This window comes from Pongo abelii, chromosome 6 (assembly GCF_028885655.2).
Source record: "Pongo abelii isolate AG06213 chromosome 6, NHGRI_mPonAbe1-v2.0_pri, whole genome shotgun sequence".
Lineage (NCBI taxonomy): Eukaryota > Metazoa > Chordata > Mammalia > Primates > Hominidae > Pongo > Pongo abelii.
The window spans coordinates 120,774,532-120,793,961 of NC_071991.2; the positions used below are offsets into that span (position 1 = coordinate 120,774,532).

General features: G+C 36.1%; 1 protein-coding gene across 2 annotated transcripts in view; it reads right to left on the reverse strand.

The window, feature by feature from the left end:
* The window catches only part of IQUB (IQ motif and ubiquitin domain containing), a 73,207-nt gene that overhangs the window by 8,400 nt on the left and 45,377 nt on the right, over positions 1 to 19,430 (reverse strand). For both annotated transcript variants that reach the window (XM_024250108.3, XM_054559727.2), the window contains exons 8-11: positions 18,822 to 18,997; positions 8,213 to 8,383; positions 3,786 to 3,962; positions 293 to 541 (exon numbers count right to left, since the gene is read on the reverse strand). In XM_024250108.3, coding sequence (XP_024105876.1) covers positions 293 to 541; positions 3,786 to 3,962; positions 8,213 to 8,383; positions 18,822 to 18,997 — 773 coding nt within the window. The remainder of the gene's footprint in view (positions 1 to 292; positions 542 to 3,785; positions 3,963 to 8,212; positions 8,384 to 18,821; positions 18,998 to 19,430) is intronic.

A 19,430-nucleotide genomic window follows, 5' to 3' on the forward strand; every position in this document is an offset into this window, starting at 1 on the left:
CTGTTATTCATAAACACTAGTATGTGTATATGTAATATCAGTTTCTGTAAAAGTCATTCATTCATTCAACAAATATTGAGGGCCTTAAATAAAAACTTGGTACTGTATTAGGTTATAGAGGTATAATGGTGAGCAGGAGGGAAAAAAAGCATACTCCTGCCCTCACAGAGCTTACAGTCTAGTGGAATAGAGAGTCATTAAACAATCACACACACACACGAACATGCATAAGATTGCAAGATAGCCTCCTTGACAAGCTTCAGCTATAACTGGCACCCCTTATTGACCATACCTGCATCAAGAAAGCAATTTTAGAATCATCTTCATAATCAGCTTCTGTATAGTAGAGCTGTTGAAGTAAACATTTGTACTTCAAAAATGATTCTCGTTTTTGAGCCTCATTCTCAAGGCTAATGCAGTTACGACACCGGTATATGCGGCGTGAGTTGGATGATACAGAAAATTCTGTAGAAGGCAAATAAAGCTGGCAACTGTGGCAAAAGTAAATCTTCTTATAAAATTTCAATGGGTCTTGAGGGACCTAAATAGTAAAAAAAGAAAAAAAAGATGTAAAAAGTCAGGCCAGGCCAAATATGATCCCAACCAACAGAAGCATCAAGGGCTAACTTATCTTAGAATGAGATTAAAAAAAAAAGTTGGCTAATTTCTAAAATTTTATTTTTCCCTGAACTTCTTATCCAATAGAAAATCTAAATTTCAAGCAGTATTTATTCATCCTGCCAAAATATTGAAAATCTGTTATTCATCAATTCTTAGATATTTGTGGTAAAATCACTTATAAAATTAATTGACTGAAAAAATAGTAGGAAAAGGCTTTTTATTGCTAAGAAAATTTAGATTTTTTTCAGTTGTATATTACATTAGTTATTTCTATAGCTAGATTCGCATATAAGTAAAAATCCACTAACCCAATGGTTATTTTCATTTATCTTCAAAATAAATTTGGATTAGTTCAAATGATTAATTTTCAAAGTTTGAAATTCTATGTCTAAAGCAATAGACAGAAAGTAATTCTATCATAAAATAATCAATCCAATTACCCACTATGGGCTAAAGTACCATGAATGAATGAGTGAATTGTGAACATTTCAACACAAACTGAATCAAGACATATATATGCCAGTCTTTCCTAATTTATGGTACCTCTGGTTTCCATGAAAGTAAAGATCAAGCAGCAACAGAGTTTGCATGTGATACATAAGACTTTCAAAAAATATTTTTATAAAGAAGGAAATGGACACCAATGTTCTATAAATTTTTTCTCTTACTCAATGTGGATTTAAAATATTTACCATTATAATCCCTTCTAATGTTTTACTTTGTTCTGAATATCTGTTACCTTTCTGCACCTTCCCTTCTACTCTGCCTTACTTTTCCTAAATGCTCCATCTTCCCAAAGGGTAATATTCTTTGAAAACTTCATTGTCCCTTGTCTTGTAATTTTGGGAGATAAGACAATATGTAAATTTAAAAGGCAGTCAATTCTTCGAGAGAAAAGAAGAGTGATCTAGATGTATGATCAAAGATCCAGAAGACAACTTATCTGGTTCCTTTTCTTATTCTGAGATTTACACATTTTGTTTATCTTGAATGATTATTTTATCTTCATGCCTCCTAGGCATTAAATTAGCAAATATATCAGTCAACCTCATGAAAACACCTTAGCACACCTCTCCATTATAGATGGAGCATTTATTATAATGCCATGGAAAGATATTCTCCACCCATCTGAAATTGTGCAAGAAAAAAATAACTCATTCTCATTATGATTATGATGACAGAGGGCTCCATTTAAGCTACAGAATTTAACTCTACGAATTCTCCAGAGTACACTGGGTGCTTCATGCTGGCCTACTCCCAAAAAGTGGTTGTGGGGGTAGTGGTGTTCCTTCAAATTCTTCTCCCACTATGCAAACTAAAAATGTGCAAACGAGCCATTCCTTTTTAAAGCCAGTAACTTTTAAATCCGGCCAGTAGTTTGAGATACTAAAGAGTATATTCCCCCCAAAAAAGAAGTACAGGATAATCCATAGATGTGTCCTAGATTCAAGAACAAACTTTAAATCCTTTATCTTAATTAATACATTTATCATATACTGCAGGCAGAAATGCAACATGGTGCAGTCAGTTTGGAAAAAAATGTTTGGTTGTCTCTTTTTAAAGTAAACATGCATTTACCATGTGATTCAATATGCCACTTTCTAGGAATTTACCCCAAAACAATCAATTTACCCAAAAACTCATATCTAGTGCTTGTAATGACTTTATTCATAAAAGACCAAAACTCTAAACAATACAAATGTCCTACAACTGTGAACGGATTTTTAAAGAACTCTTGTATATACAGATATTAGAATATTTTTCAGCTATAAAAACAAACCACTGACACACTCAAAAACATGGGTGAATCCATGCAATACGCTAAGTGAAAGAAGTCAGTCTCAAAAGACTACATACAGTATGATTCCACTTATATGACCTTCTGAAATAGATAAAACTATAAAAATAAAACACATATCAGTGTTTGCCAAGGATCGGGAAGTTAGGGAAAAAGCTGACTACAAAGTGGCAGCATGAGAGAATTCTGGGGGCTGATAGGACCATTTCTTATTTTGACTGTGCTACTGGTTACATGACTCTATACATTTTTCAGAACTTACCAGAAAGAGTAAATTTTACCAAAGACAAATTTTAAAAATAAATAAAATGATATAACATTATGTAAAATTGTAGAAACTCTATCAATTGTATTACTCCAAATATAAACTGAATAAGTCTACAGAGAAAGAAGGTGGCTCAGACAAATGAAACACTGGTTTGAATAAGAAATAATATAATGGGAACTTTTTCTCTTGGGCTTTTGTTATATTTCAATATTCTTTTTGCAATACAATCAGGTTTTTAAAAATCAATTTAAAAAATATAAAAATTAAACAATTTTTATTCTTCTAGAAGTTTTGACTAAATATGAGATTTTGTTTTTTCAAAAAAGCTAAAGATGTTTAGTCAGCTTTTTAAGTAAATTTTAACTGAATATAATCATTGAAATAAAACTATGATTCTCTGACAACATTCTCTACCCCAAGAGTTTTACTAATTGTGTTTTAAATAGCTCTGCACAGTAAGAAGGCAATGAAGCATTTGTCTTGGCTTTAGAGAGCAAAATTCCCACAGAAGCCTAACGACGCTGGAGTTGGAGAAGATAGTGTAATTCAAATATGTTACATTTGAAGTTCCCTCAGAATATCCATATGGACCTGTTCAGTAATAATTATAACTTTGTGATAAGTGTTATAAGGAACACAAACAAGGTATAACATGGAATCTCAGAAAAAAAGAATTTAACTCCCTGTGAGGCCTCATGAAGGAGAAGAGATGACAGTTGAGTCTTAGAAAATGAACAGGAATTGGCTGGGTAAATAGTGAATAGCATTCCAGGGGAAACCAACGGTATGTACAAAGCCATGGAGGCGTGAGAAATCATAATACATTCAACATAATGCAATATTCAGTTGGAAAGTTGGTGAAGAGATTAGGAAATAATTGAAGGTTGGAAATACACACAAGTCAAATTAAGTTTAGTTTACCAACATAACAAAATATCATTCAAAGGAGATACTACCAATAAGATGGTATTCCACATGGACTCCCAAGTAAAGTGTTAAAGCAAAATTTGAATATACTTCAATTTACTATACCACATCTTAGGATTTTGAAAAAGGAATATAGAGAAAATATATAGAGAGAAAATATATACAGAATACCTTAAGGTGTTTTGCAACTTCAGGATTAAACAGAGGTGTTTTGATATAATGAAAAAAGAGTGTCGCAATTCTTTTTCTGAGTCCTTCAAGGTTATGATGTTTGACTCCTCTCATCATAAGGTCAACCTCTCTGTCAATCAATTCTAGAATTTCCTGAGTTAGTTTACATTCATGTTCCTATACAAAACACAAAAATATACGGTATAAAATTTTACAAATCACTAAGTTCATTTTCAAATTGCCACCAAAACAAACCAAAATCTACATTCCTTAAGAAATGAAACATTGCCAATAGGAGTATAAATTGGCAAAACTAATAGTTCATTTTTTGTGGTATATATAGTTTTGTTGTATATATAGTACTGTTGTACTATATACAACAAAAACTTAAATCTTACAAATTAATTTTAAGCAAAATACTCAAGGTACAAAATAACAGATATAGTACAATTCTGTCAAATAAAATTCAAGAATAAGCAACACTAAACCATATTATTTAAAGATTTATACAGAGGTGGTAAAACTATGAAGAAAAATCAAGAAAATGACTACCATCAAAGTCAGTATGATAGTTACTTCTAGGAGATGACAGGAGGAATTGTAATTCGAAGGGAAAAGAGGACACCAGAAACGTTGGCAACTTCCTGTTTAATATTTGTTAAACTGTACGTATATATTTTATTCACTTTTCTGCCTATTTATTATAGGTCACAATATTTTTTATAAAGTAATAGAAATGAGTGTGGTTGGATGAAAAAGCCACAAAGCCACAAGTTATAAGCGATTAATGTGGAAATATTTATAAGGTCCTCCAATTGCCCAAGGGAAAACTGGAAGATACACAGTTTGAATGAAGGAGTCAGAAGATAAAGTCATTAATTGTAAAATAATGCTCTTCTGTACTTTGTACTACATAGTTGGTAAGACTAATACGAGAGTCTGCATCAGTGGTCCTTTGCCCTGGAGGCACTTTAGAAGGACCTGAGGGAGATTTTTTAAAATTTTAATATTGTCCTCATACCTGAGGAGCTGATTTAACTTCTCTGAAGTGGGGCCTAGGTATTATACTCATTTATGCTCATATTCATTCACGCTGTCCCTCTCTCAGGCTCTCCAGGTGATTCTAATATGTACTGAAGTTTAAAATTCACTGGTCTGTATTAGTAACTATCATCAAAATAACACCTATTATTTATTGAGGCCCCCCTCTTTGTAAGGTACTATATTAAGTTTTTATGTTTATATATGTGTGTGTATATGTATCTATATATGTATCTACATACATGTAGATAGATACACACATACATATTCTCAAAGCAACTAATTTTACAAATGACAAAACTGATTTTCATAAATATTAACTTATTTTAAGGTTGTGCAGCCATAAATGAATAGAGTCAGAATTTGAGTTGTACTTAAAGACTTTAATCCTCCATCAAAATATTTTCAAGTAAATGTATATATGAATATTTCATACTAAACATATTAAGATATGCATAATTTGCCTTTTATGAGTCCATCCTTTGGCCTTTTTATTACTGGTCCTAATTATGTCAGGGTTTATATTGTATTCCCTATGCACTCTCTTTTTGCCAATCTGGTCTTTTTACTGCCCTCTATAAGTATCATGTTTATTTTCTACCTCTGGACCTATTGCTTCTCCCTCCCTACCTATCTCTGTCTTTCAAGGTCGGTCACTACACAAACATCTTTGAAAAGGTAGTCCAGAAAAAAGGCAGTCAGTGCCTCTGCTGCTATGGAGATCTGTCTCCCTGGAAGAACGATTTACCCAATTATTTAATGTATTCTAAGAGTTTTGTGTGCCTTGGAGGACAGACACACAAACTCATCTACAGAAAGAGCGTTCTTTACAGTTAGGAGTAAAGAAACCTACACAGGGTATCAAAATGTTAAGCTTATGAAATTCTCAGGTTTGTAATCATGTAAGCTCACTTAGATGGACCTAAATATGGCTGATAGTTTTCAGTTGTTATATATAGTGAACCACTGATTTTCATTACAATATCTATGCCTATATGTTCTGGTAATCTGGGCCAAATCAATGACCAAAACAGAGTGACCATGCAGTTATCTAATCCATTGCTTATATAAACTTTAATTAATACAGATGATCACTCAGAAACAACCTATATTTCTATGCTGTACTGAATGAGCATCTGCCAAGTGTCTTATTGACTTGAAAACTCAAAAGCACAATTCAGAACCCAGATACTTTTTACCTGTATTGCCCACTTATTATATAAGCTTACATTAAATATTGAGCTTACATTATGGTCAGGATAAATTAAAAAAATAATATAAATTATTTAATTTATTTATACTGACCATAATGTAAGCTCAATATTTCCTTTAATTTGAGCTATAAAATGCAAGAGCTATGCCAATGGTCCTAATAACAGTAGGGTTTCCCCTTTAATTAGGAATATAGACAACATATTCATTGTAATGAATGTTCGAGTGTGCTGCCCAGATCAGCCCTACTTCAGCACTGAAGCAGACTCTCAGCAGCAGGTTGTGGTAGCTGACAGCTCTCCACTGAGCCTCTCTCTGAGAATTCCCTGTGCTGAAGAGAGCCATCTTGCCTAAAGACAGACAGCTACCATCAGCTGAAAACAAACTGCCTCATCTAAGGTCATGCTTCTCCTCAGGGACATCCTGAATCAAATGACTAATTGTTGTGGCAGTATAAAGACCCAGGATCCTGTGAGAGTCTGGGGTACGAGAAAACAAAAATTAAATCAAGTCGTGGCCCAGGTCCAGCTCATAATGGATCTACTGGGCCACCCAGCATTCATTTCCCTGGTCCTTGAATATATAACTGGAATAGAATACTTGATAGTTGGCACAGCCTTACTACCCTTGATTTCTTGACCTGTGGAGTAAGAGCTATCATGATGAGGAAGACCAAGTGGAAGCCCCTGAAACTGTCCTAGCCTGGGAACAGGGTAGGTGAAGTAAGAATGGCCCCACTTACTACTTGGGAAATTTTTGCTTCCTGCCCCTGTAACTCTGGACTCTTCAAGTTTAGAGGTCCTAATTCCTGGAGGAAAAATGCTTCTAATGTAAGACATAGCGCAAGTCCTATTAAACTCTTAGCTACAACTAATGCCTAAGCTCCGCAGGCCAAGAGACCTGTGGGCAAGGCAAGTGTTTTCTTGCTTGTAGAGGTAACTGACTCTGATCTTCAAAAGGCAATGGTGCAGTTATTACCCAATAGGGACAGAGAAGAATATGTTTGGCACCCAGGTAATGGGCCAATCAGGCAAAATATCTTTGCCTGATTTTGACAGTAAATGGAAGTCTGGTAGCCTCAGCCTGAGAAAAGCATAGTGACCTGTGGTTCAGACCTCTCAAGGTGCTAATCACTCCAAAAAGTGGGCCACCTGGACCAGTCAAGATGCTAGTTCAGGGAGAAGGAAATCTAAAATAGATAGTAGAGGAAGGAAATAGTGAGTATCTCTTGTGGCCTTAAAGCCAATGACTGCACTAGGGACTGCAGTTTTTCTTATTAACCTTGTTTTGGGGCCTATCTAAATCCGGAGGAGCTAATCCTAAAACCTACAACATGAAGTGGATCCAGGCAGCAGTATGTGTATTCTCCCCATCCTGGTAGATTGTTGGCTGACAACTCTCAAGTGAGGCTCTTTCTGAGAATTGCTCTCTAATAAAGAAAGTTATCTCATCCAAAGCTATGCCCTTCTGGGGGCAGCCCATCCAATACATGCTCAAAGTGGGAGTAAATTGTCCTGGTCCCTTGCCTAAATTCAGGACAACTCTGGATGGCCTTTCCAGTTTCAGAATTCCCCGTGACACTGGCTGAGGTCATTGTTCAGAATCCACCACAATTTAATTTCTCTATCCTCCCGATTCTGATTTCTCTACTGCCTCACAGGAATTATCCTGATAGCACTCTCCAACAAACTTCTTGAATATAAACCCCATCTCTGAATTTGTTTCTTGTTTCTTGGGAAAATTTGATCTGTGACATCCACTAACTTTGTTTTCATTAAAAGTAGGATTAAGAACACAGAAAATCAATAATTGATGAGAAAAAAGATAAAAATACAATGGTGCTGCTTTAAAACTGCTAAAAATCAATTTTTCACTGAAAAATGTCAAAATATGTAGATTATAATTGCTGTTTATGTAATTATCAATCTCATGCTATACTGCATATATTTGCATTCATTGCATAAAGATATATTTACATTCATTATGTTTACATTTATTATGTATTATAACATATTTTGAGAACTTTTAGGTAAATATTAATGCATAAACCACATCCTTCCCAAATTATACTAAAACAATTCTTAATGTAAAACACTTTACTTGTTTTACTATTCCATTAATTGTTTTATATTGATAGTGAACTCTGCCCCCAAACTAAGAGAAAGTTAACATACCTTTACAGTGTGTTTAAGAGTTAAGAGCACATCCAGCCTCTCATCTTGAGAGATATTTTTCAGCATAATGCACTTATAGATATTTTGCAGCTCTCTGGCTCTGATGGTGAACTGTGTATCCATCTCAATTGTTTTGCCATTAGGAGTTCTCCATATTTTTGGAGCTGAACACTTAAAAATAATATTATGTTTATAATTATCAGTTAATCAGAAACTACGTATAACAATTTTGCTCCTTCTACTAAAAGTCTACGGTAATATCATGTGCTTTATAACTAAAGTATCGCTAAAGCTTAAGAAAATTAATTTAAGAATTTGAAGATCAGGCAAAAGTAAAATATTTTAGAAAAAAACAAATATGAAAGACAGTTATTCAGTCTGTAGAAGTTCATACACTTCTACAATATTCAGGATTTGCTACTAGTTTTTATGTTGAATTGTTTGAGAGATGTATGGAATTACTCATCAACCCCATGAGGACAATTATCTGCTTGGTTCAATTATATTGAGTGTATATAAATATGTCTTGATCCTGCCTTGCCAATTGAAGATAACTTTTGTAGAGTAATTATGACAATCCTCAATATATTTAGATCTAAAGATATACCAGAAAGGGACTCTGTGAGTTATGGTTTAATGTCCTATAAAAATACTTCTATAAGAAGTTCAAAATTCTTCTCAAAGCAGATGTCCATAGTAAAAGAGCTATATTGCTATCTTAACAGTGCTGGGCTGTGGTTCCTGCCTCCCTGATGCTGGCTAAGATTCTCACTTCCTATTTCCAAATCTGGCGTGGTGCCTCCCAACCTAGCCCACCTCCTAAATGAAGGGCCAAAAATGAAGTTCACTTGCCCTGAAGCTCATCTGAGGACTCCCAGGCTAAGAATTCAGAGATTAGAGACAGGAGGTGAAATTAGTCCTCTACCGACTCAGGAAACACAAGATAATCTTTAATGATGGTGCCTCTGTGTTTGCCACTGCTTCTGTTCCCTCTGACAGGGACATTTAGAGGAGATGCATTCACCCAGAAATTTCACAGTGAACACTTACTGTCTATTAGCTCCTTCACTTTAGGGTACAAAGCTGCTCAGTTTCTTTCCCTAATGATAATTTTTCAGAAACAAGACTATGTTGATCATGACAACTCTTCCAAAACATGTTGGATGTTTTTGTAGGTTAACTGTAATTGCTCTGGTGTCCTTGTAATACAATTTACACCATACTTGCAAACATTTAAATCTTAGATGTGATCTAATGTAAGGTTTAAATGGAAGCTCTATGGACTTCCATAGAGATCATCATCAGGAATATGGACTAACCAAATAGAGACATTATATAAAACTGTATTTAGAATGACAGTAGGCTGGGCTCAGTGGCTCACGCCTGTAATCCCAGTACTTTGGGAGGCCGAGGCAGGCAGATCATGAGGTCAGGAGATCGAGACCATCCTGGCTAACACGGTGAAACCCCGTCTCTACTAAAACTACAAAAAATTAGCCGGGTGTGGTGACGGGCGCCTGTAGTCTCAGCTACTCGGGAGGCTGAGGCAGGAGAATGGGGTGAACCTGGGAGGCGGAGCTTGCAGTGAGCCGAGATCGCGCCACTGCACTCCAGCCTGGGCGACAAAGCAAGACTCTGTCTCAAAAAAAAAAAAAAAAAAAAAAAAAAAAGACAGTGTCAGGAGGGAATTTTAGTAGTAACATCAATTTACATCTAATTTTTTATATTTCACATTAGCTAAATCACATTGAGAACTGCAAAGCTACCTCTTAAAAACAAGTATATTTGATATATTCTCAAAGTAATGGCATCATATTCAGATCAAAGCCAAAATGAATGTTATTCAGAGGTAGGAATCTTCATCAGAAACTTTAGATTCTCAGCTCCAGTTTTAATCCAGTAAACGAGAAGCTGCAGCCCTATAATTAATTTATATTGTTACAGCATAAACTTAATATTAAATAATGTATTATTATCAGACTGATATAATTAAGATTGATTAAAAGCTTATAAGGAAAATAGCTCAATAATAAAATATTTTATCATTCAATTATTATCACTTAGAAATAAAATAATTTTAAAATGCATGTAGCCTTATTTTGGGTAGGCCTCAGAGTGTTATTGAAGTTTGATGCTTATTTTAAAGCTCTTTTTAAAAAGTTTTTAAAGGCTAGGGCTAAGTTTCATGCTGTAATATTCTAAAGTCTAACCAATGTCTTAATCTTTGCATACAATTTTTCTCAGGTTTGCTCTATTAAATGCAATTCCTTTTCTTCCAGTAATTTGGACAACACCTTTTGATCTGCGGGGTGGTAAATTATTTCATTTGTAATAATTAAATATAGTGACTTTTTTATGAAACACCTACTTTACCTATCACACTGTATTTTTCAGTTGATAGACTGATTTAACTCTATCTTCCCCCCAAGTTTTTAGCCCTAACAAATATAGCATAATGTGGTTAGATCTTGGTTTCCAAATATATTCTTCATCTAAGTCCTTTCTACCTTTCAATTTTGAACTCAAACCCTACCTCTTCCATAAAGATTCCTCTAACTACTATGGTTTGAAACAATTATATCACTTGTATGTGAAATCCTATTGTACTTGTAAAAACACACAAACACACACAAGTATACAGTGTCTCTATTTCAGTGACTAGAGGCAATGAAATTTGGATCCAAATTGCTTTATAATTGTTTTATGTTTGCTAATTCCATATCTCCCAAAAGAGTATGAGAAATAAATTTCTTGGCCGGGCACGGTGGCTCACACCTGTAATTTCAGCACTTGGGGAGGCCAAGGCAGGCAGATTACTTGAGGTCAGGAGTTCAGGACCAGCCTGGCCAACATGGTGATAACCCATCTCTACTAAAAACACAAAATGTAGTTGAGTGCGGTGGCACTCACCTGTAATCCCAGCTACTTGTGAGGCTGAGGCAGGAGAACTGCTTCAACCCAGGAGGTAGAGGTTGCAGTGCACCAAGATTGCCCAGGCAATAGTGCAAGACCCAATCAAGAAAGGGGAAGAGAGGAGAGGGGAGGAGAGGGGAGGGGAGGGGAGGGAAGGGGAGGGGAGGGGAGGGGAGGGGAGGGGAGGGGGAAAAGAAAAGAAAGAAATTTCTCATGTAGTTCTATATATCTCACAGTGTCTACAATACTCTTTCATTCATTCAACAAGTATTTACTGTGTTTACTATACATTAATCAATGTATTAGGCACTGAGTAGATAAAATACTATCCTAGTTTCAAGAACTCTCAAATCTCATGGGATGGAAGGGTAAGAAAATAAGTAATTAGAAAAAAAGATAAATACGCTTGATGACTGTGGATAAATAGGTAACTATGGGTTGCTATGAAGCACTTAACTGGTAAAAAAGTATCTAAGATGAAATCTGAAGAATTACTAGGAGTCAGCCAGATTAAAGGGAACCGAGTGATACAGTCAAAGAATCCTAGATTTGAAGTTCAAGTTCCCTAGAGCTGGCACTGAAAAGATATTAAAACATCTGTTCAGCAAAGCTGTTTTTATACTTAGATGTATTTCTGCCAACACAGATAACTTGATCTTCAAGCCTAGGCTTTTTTGATTTCAGGGCCTAAGGTGTTTTTTACTCTGACACAGGAAAAATGTCAACTTTGCTTATTTCTCTTCCCTCTTTCCTTTTTTCTTTGAAAGCTTTGGCTGTGATAACAGATATATAACAATCATGTACTTAAATTGCTTCAGAAAATAGGAGCATAATAAATTCCATTTAGCTGCCAACAAATGAGACAGCACAGACCCTGGAAGAGAGAAACAGAAGAACAGCAGGAAGACACATTTCAGGGAAAGGAAGGTGGAGAAATAACAAGAACCTTGAGAGCAGCAGGCTTCCACAAAAAAGAAGAAATGACTGCACTAGGAGAGTAGATATTTTCTTCCTCCTAAATTAATTCTCAAGCCCCTAAGGACACAAATTAAGAATAGCCCTAACTCCTCGTAGAAGCTGCTGTATAGTGATCAACCTTTCGTTTACACAGCACAGGGGTTTTGCTCAGCCATAGCAGCACCCTTATTTCATGCAGTGTTCAGAAAGAGGCAGCGGCATTTTCCTGCCCTGCTGTTAGCTGGCTGGGTATGGAGAAAAAGCATTTAAAAGACACAGCTAACACAGATTGCAGTTTTTTAAGCCTGTGATTGTGAATAGTGTACAAATCAATGGGTATCAAATAAATAAATGGCCTTGACTCAAGGAAAAATATCTTACAGAAATTCAAATTGTCTCTTTACATAGTTTGGGTAAATAACACCCAAAGATATATTAGAAGCCAGCTGATGATTTTTGATTCAAACTTCTTGACCTGAATTTCTTCACCTCTGTCAAGCTGTGTGAGTTTTTTGTGTTTTTGTTTTTTGTTTTTCTGATGGAGTCTCACTCTGTTGCCCAGGCTGGAGTGCAATGGTGCAATCTCGGCTCACTGCAGCTTCCACCTCCCAGGTTCAAGTGATTCTCCTGCCTCAGCCTCCCGAGTAGCTGGGATTACAGGCACACGCCACCACGCCCAGCTAATTATTTTTTTTTTTTTTTGTATTTTTAGTAGAGACATCGTTTCACCATGTTGGTCAGGCTGGTCTCAAACTCCTGACCTTGTGATCCACCTGCCTTGGCCTCCCAAAGTGCTGGGATTACAGGCGTGAGCCACCATGCCCAGCCAAGTTTTTAATATTTGATACCCTGTGGAAGTCAATATTTGGTGGGTTAAAATTACTAATTATTTAATGCTTTAAAAAATCTTTAGAGTTATCCTTTTATTAAGAATGAGGACTTAGTATAGAGTCTATTATAATCTATTAGTTCTATGCTTTGACTGGACAAATTTAAGACTGTATCATTCATTATTCAGAGACATTCTATGTTCAGGACGAAAGGATTAAAAATAAAATATTGGTTCAATAAACCACACAGTATTTGGGCTCAAAAAAGTGAAACTGCAACTAAAATATAAAATTGTATTCTCCAAAGTTATTTCCAAATTAAAGGAAAGTAAATGTTTCTCTGGATGTATCTGTATATTGTGGTGTTAAATGAAGATCTTCAAATTCACATATGGCACTGGTGGTTTGTTAATTTTGACATCTGAAAAAACTCTGACCTTGTCTACTTTCAGGGATTAATTATAAGCTATCTTTTCTTAAAAATCAAAAACTTTAGGATAATAAGTTTTTCATTCAACTTTTATGAAATCAACACTGACTCCTCCTGAATATTAGAGATAATACTAGGCTTGGGGGTGGGGGAGGTTGACAAGCATAGAGAAAAACAGACATTGTATAAGTATTCATGTCAAAAGACTAAAATTTATCTTAATCATCTTCTTAGTATAGCATCATATACAAAAAGGTGATTTAAACGATTCTGAATTAGAGTAACAGTGAGTTTTTAATTTACTATAGCAGGCTAAAAGCAGGCCAGAAGTCACTGTTAGTCAATATTTGTAAACACTGGACTAATTAGGCTATGTGAACTGACTGGGAGTTGTCGTCAAGTGTAGCTGATCCATACTGTGGTGTGTTCTTCCTGTCCTAATACAAGTCTTTAGTCAAAACTGAAGGAAAATCCCATTGTATCAACTAAAATGTCAATTTCCTTTAAATTTAGCCTGGAGATTGATGAGATTAACTGGTTTATCAGCTGGGGTAACTGTGGGTTTAGAACTCCAATTCTAAAACATGTGACCCACAAAACGCCTTTGCCTTGATTTCTACAAATTCTTGTGGCTGACTTCATCCTTCCCTCAATTCTCTGCCTTTCACCTTTGTGTGTTACCCTGTATCCATTTGGACATGGAGCCCAGCTTATTTATCTGGTTTCCTCTCCCTTTCCAAAAATAAAATTATGTTGCATTTAATATTTCCTTTATTTAGTCACATAACTAAAGAAGTCACAAAAAGTCACACTGTACACCCACTGCCTTCCAACTGTCTCCTCACTTTACCTTATCTATTTCCGTTTAGGACAACTCTTGAAAACTTCCATTTTCCTGGAATAGAACAATTCTTCCTGTACTCAGGATCCTTCAGGGTCTCAAATTCCACCCCAACAGCTTATCAAAGTATTTACAAAACAAAAAACAAAAAAAATAGATCTTCCTTCCTCCTAGGAATTCTGGTAAACAGAATTTTAAGATTTCTCCATTTCACTTTTTTTATTTTTATTTTTTGGTGAGATTTACATGAAAACTTTCATAGAGTGCCACACCTCATGAGAAAGGGTAGTGGTCATCAACTGACTGCAATCACTTCCATATGTTGGGCCTTGATCCATTTATGGATACTCCATAATTTCAAAAAGTTTAGTTAAATGTTTACAGACAATGCTAGACATGGGGCCTGGGGTAGGGAATGTTCTGGGCATAAAGAAGAATAGACATTGTGTAAGTATATACAACAGAATTTTAAATAGTTTGCAGGAAATAGAAAACAGTATGATGGCACTAGTGGGAAAATTCTGCAGAAGGCTCAGCATCAAATAAAGAAAGGTGATACCCATCTTCCCTGTCCATGGACACTTAGAGGCTTCCAGCTCCTTCGAATATTAGTGTTGCCCTATGCCCATACTCTCTTCTCTGATGAGGTTAACAGTTAGGTATCCCAGTGATGAAGCAGGATGCAAGATAAAGCAACTTGCTAAACAAATAAGTTTATTTTGAAAGATGACTCCGGAGAAGTATGAATATTATAGCTTTCCTACAGTAAATTCATCTTTCCTAGAATTAAGATATTTAAGCATTTAAAATGACAGTATCTACATTACATAATTTCTTGATGATACTTGGAATACAAAATTATACAACCACTATTTCTGTCCCTTATTCTTCCTCCCTACCTTATTCCACAAACATTTATTGACACTGTAGTAAGAACTGTGCTAAGATATGAGGATACAGAGATAAATGACAATTTTTTCCTTTAAAGGTTCAAAATCTAGAAAGAACTCAGGCATGTAGACACAATAAAGATTGCACACTATGTACAAAGACAGAGATGAGACAGTCTCATGACAGCATATACTACAGGCTAATGTAGGTGGACCAGCATTTCCTTTTGGAAGAAGAGGCATTTGAGCTTGTTTTCCAGGGTCAATAGCTAGCTACTAAGGAAGGAAGGAAAGGATGTTCCATGTAAAGGCACCCAATGCAAAAGGATCGAGAGCACCTGGTCTTTCTGGGGATATGCAAGTAATTGAGCATGGCTGAAGCAGTGTGGATATAGCATGCAGGGAGAGATGGCAGTGACACAACAGTGAGATAAGTGAGGTTTGCAAACACAAAAATCCTTTTTCCCTAAGTACAGTGAGGAGGGACAGGGTCAGAGTTGTGTTTAGTGAGGCCACATTGGCAGTAATATAGATAATGGAAGAGAGAACTGAGAAGTGAAACTGGAGGCAGCAGCTCAATTTGGAAACATAAATCCAGATGAGAAGAAAATCCAGATTCAATTAAGTCAGGGTCGAGCTCATGCACACAAGATAAGGCAAGACCTGTCTCATGACACCCTCCCAGGGCAGACAGGAAGGCCTATTTGATATATGCAGGATCATCAGACACCAGGGCAGAGCCTTTTCCCTACAGGCAGTGGTAGTGGGTTTGGAAAGGAAGAAGTAAAGAATTAAGGAGGTATTAGGAATCCAACTTACAAGGGATATAAAGGACCTCTTCAGGGAGAACTACAAACCACTGCTCAACAAAATAAAAGAGGACACACACAAATGGAAGAACATGCTATGCTCGTGGATAGGAAGAATCAATATCATGAAAATGGCCATGCTACCCAAGGTACTTTATAGATTCAATGCCATCCCCATCAAGCTACCAATGACGTTCTTCACAGAATTGGAAAAAACTACTTTAAAGTTCATATAGAACCAAAAAAGAGTCCGCATTACCAAGTCAATCTAAGCAAAGAGAACAAAGCTGGAGGCATCATGCTACCTGACTTCAAACTATACTACAAGGCTACAGTAACCAAAACAGCATGGTACTGGTATCAAAACAGAGAGACAGACTAATGGAACAGAACAGAGGCCTCAAAAATAACACCACACATCTACAACCATCTGATCTTTGACAAACCTGACAAAAACAAGAAATGGGGAAAGGATTCCCTATTTAATAAATGGTGCTGGGAAAACTGGTTAGCCATATGTAGAAAGCTGAAACTGGACCCCTTCCTTACACATCTTATACAAAAATTAATTCAAGATGGATTAAAGGCTTAAATGTTAGACCTAAAACAATAAAAAACCCTAGAAGAAAACCTAGGCAATACCATTCAGGACATAGGCATGGGCAAGGACTTCATGACTAAAACACGAAAAGCAATGGCAAAAAAAGTCAAAAGAGACAAATGGGATCTAATTAAACCAAAGAGCTTCTGCGCAGCAAAAGAAACTACCATCAGAGTGAACAGGCAACCTACAGAATGGGAGAAAATTTTTGCAATCTACCCATCTGACAAAGGGCTAATATCCAGAATCTACACAGAACTTAAACAAATTTACAAGAAAAAAACAAACAACACCATCAAAAAGTGGACAAAGGATATGAACAGACACTTCTCAAAAGAAGACATTGATGCAGCCAACAGACACATGAAAAAATGCTCATCACTGGCCATCAGAGAAATGCAAATCAAAACCACAATGAGATACCATCTCACACCAGTTAGAATGGCGATCATTAAAAAGTCAGGAAAGAACAGATGCTGGAGAGGATGTGGAGAAATAGGAACGCTTTTCCACTGTTGGTGGGAGTGTAAACTAGTTCAACCATTGTGGAAGACAGTGTGGCGATTCCTCAAGGATCTAGAACTAGAAATACCATTTGACTTAGCGATACCATTACTGGGTATATACTCAAAGGATTAGAAACATGCTACTATCAAGACACATGCACACGTATGTTTATTGTGGCCCTCTTCACAATAGCAAAAACTTGGAACCAACCCAAATGTCCATCAGTGATAGACTGGATTAAGAAAATGTGGCACATAGACACCATGGAATACTATGCAGCCATAAAAAAAGGATGAGTTCATGTCCTTTGCAGGGATGAAGCTGGAAACCATTATTCTGAGCAAACTATCACAAGGACAGAAAACCAAACACTGCATGTTCTCACTCATAGGTGGGAACTGAACAATGAGAACACTTGGACACAGGGTGGGGAACATCACACATGGGGGCCTGTCATTGGGTGGGAAGCAGGGGGAGGGACAGCATTAGGAGAAGTACCTAATGTAGATGACAAGTTACTGGGTGCAGCAAACCAACATGGCACATATATACCTATGTAATAAACCTGCACGTTGGGCACATGTACCCTAGAACTTAAAGTATAATAAAAAAAAGAAACAATGTATGCTAAAGCAGAGTACTTAGTAAGTGCTCAAAATCACTATTAAATAATTGAGCCAGGATTAAAAAAAGAATTAAGGAGGTATTAAACAATAGAATAAACAGGTTGGTGGCTAGATGGAGGAGTCAAAAATAATACCCAGGTTTCTGTCTGGAGCAACTAAGTAGATGATGAAATTTCATACAGATAGGTTATATGCTGCAGAACAAGATCAGTTTACAGGTGAGGAGGCAAGGGATAGTAAGGTGATATGACTTAGGGTTCATCATGTCTCCTTGAAGTGTAATCTTGGGATATTCAAAGAGCAGTGACAGTAGGCCATTGGATATATGATGTGGAAGCTCCTTAAAGGATCTGGCATGGAACTACAGGGAGTTCTGGGATGCAGGTAGTGGTTAAAGCCACAGATAAACTGAGATCAAATAAAGGAGTGAATAAGATGAGAGGAGGGCATTTAGAATATCAAAAATATGGTCTTTAAGAACAAATGTCCTCAAATAATAAGAACCATAGACATAGAAGCACTACAAGCTAACATCTTAGAGAAATGCACCCCTTTTCTTCTGTAGCTGAATTGGCTTTAAATTGTTTGGAAAGACTAGGTTTATAAAAGAAAATTGGTCACTATGGAAACCGGCTATTCAATATCAAACAGGCAGTTTGACTACAAAAGTGGTAATTACTTTAGTTTTTTTCCTTAATTATATGTTTTCATGGTTTTCAATAATCACATATTCTTTCGGTCAGAAATTTGAAGTCAGTTAATGACGTGGTGAGCCAAAGCAAAAATACTAGTCTATAGCTATTTCTCCCAGGTTGCTTACCATCAGAGCACCCCAGATCTAGATGTTTTGTGACTTTAATATTCTGCATTTCATCACAGTATACAACTTATCTAATTTATATAGCCAATCTAAATCTAAATGAACAGAGTCACAAGAAATGTGTCTCCATCTTTTCTTTCATGGCCAATCCCCTTAATTAAGAATGTATGGATTTCATATTACCTATCAATTTTTACTCTAGGCTGCTATTAAAATCTAAAGCTATACCAGAAAAAAATATATATCACATTTTAAGAAATATGTCATCAAAATCCTAAACAAAATTCATGTAAATTCTTGCGATCTAAGTCTCTTGTCTGGTACATTATTCTACATTTTTAAACTCAGAATACATTCATATTTAAATAGTAGTCACTTCACTAACCTTATCCAAAAAAGCTTGTATTGCTGCTTCCTGATTTGCCATATAAGCAATGTATCTATGTCTCCCAATGGAAGCAATTATCTGAGTCTCTTTTTCCAGAAGTTCACACAGAGCAGCTTTCCTTTCAGCTCCAGTGAAAGACTGGTTAATACGTGTAAGTTCTTCTTGCCGCCAGACTAGAGGAATAACACAATAGACTCTTGAGTTTTTAAAATCCCATTTTTACGATCACATCCTGACGAGGAGTACTTTATTTTTACATCAATTTAAACAAAAGTATACACAGATAGAATCATTTATATTGTACACCTGATGCATGAAAAAAAGTGACGAAATGGAAGCAGAGAGACTTAATAAAAGTAGAGTCAAAGAAACAGAAGCCAAGGGGAAACAGTACAGATGATGTCAATTATAACTCCAAGTGAGCATGCATACTGCCTAGCATTGACAAAAATATGACTTGGACTTTGTGGCAGCCATGAGCGTGCACTGTTCACATCTCCCTTCAAGAGAGTACCTGTCACAAGGGGTAAAGGTAATTGACAGTTCCAACTACAGCATTTCAGATCTGCTGCCTTGTTGAAGCTGAGGTCACACTCTGCCTACAAA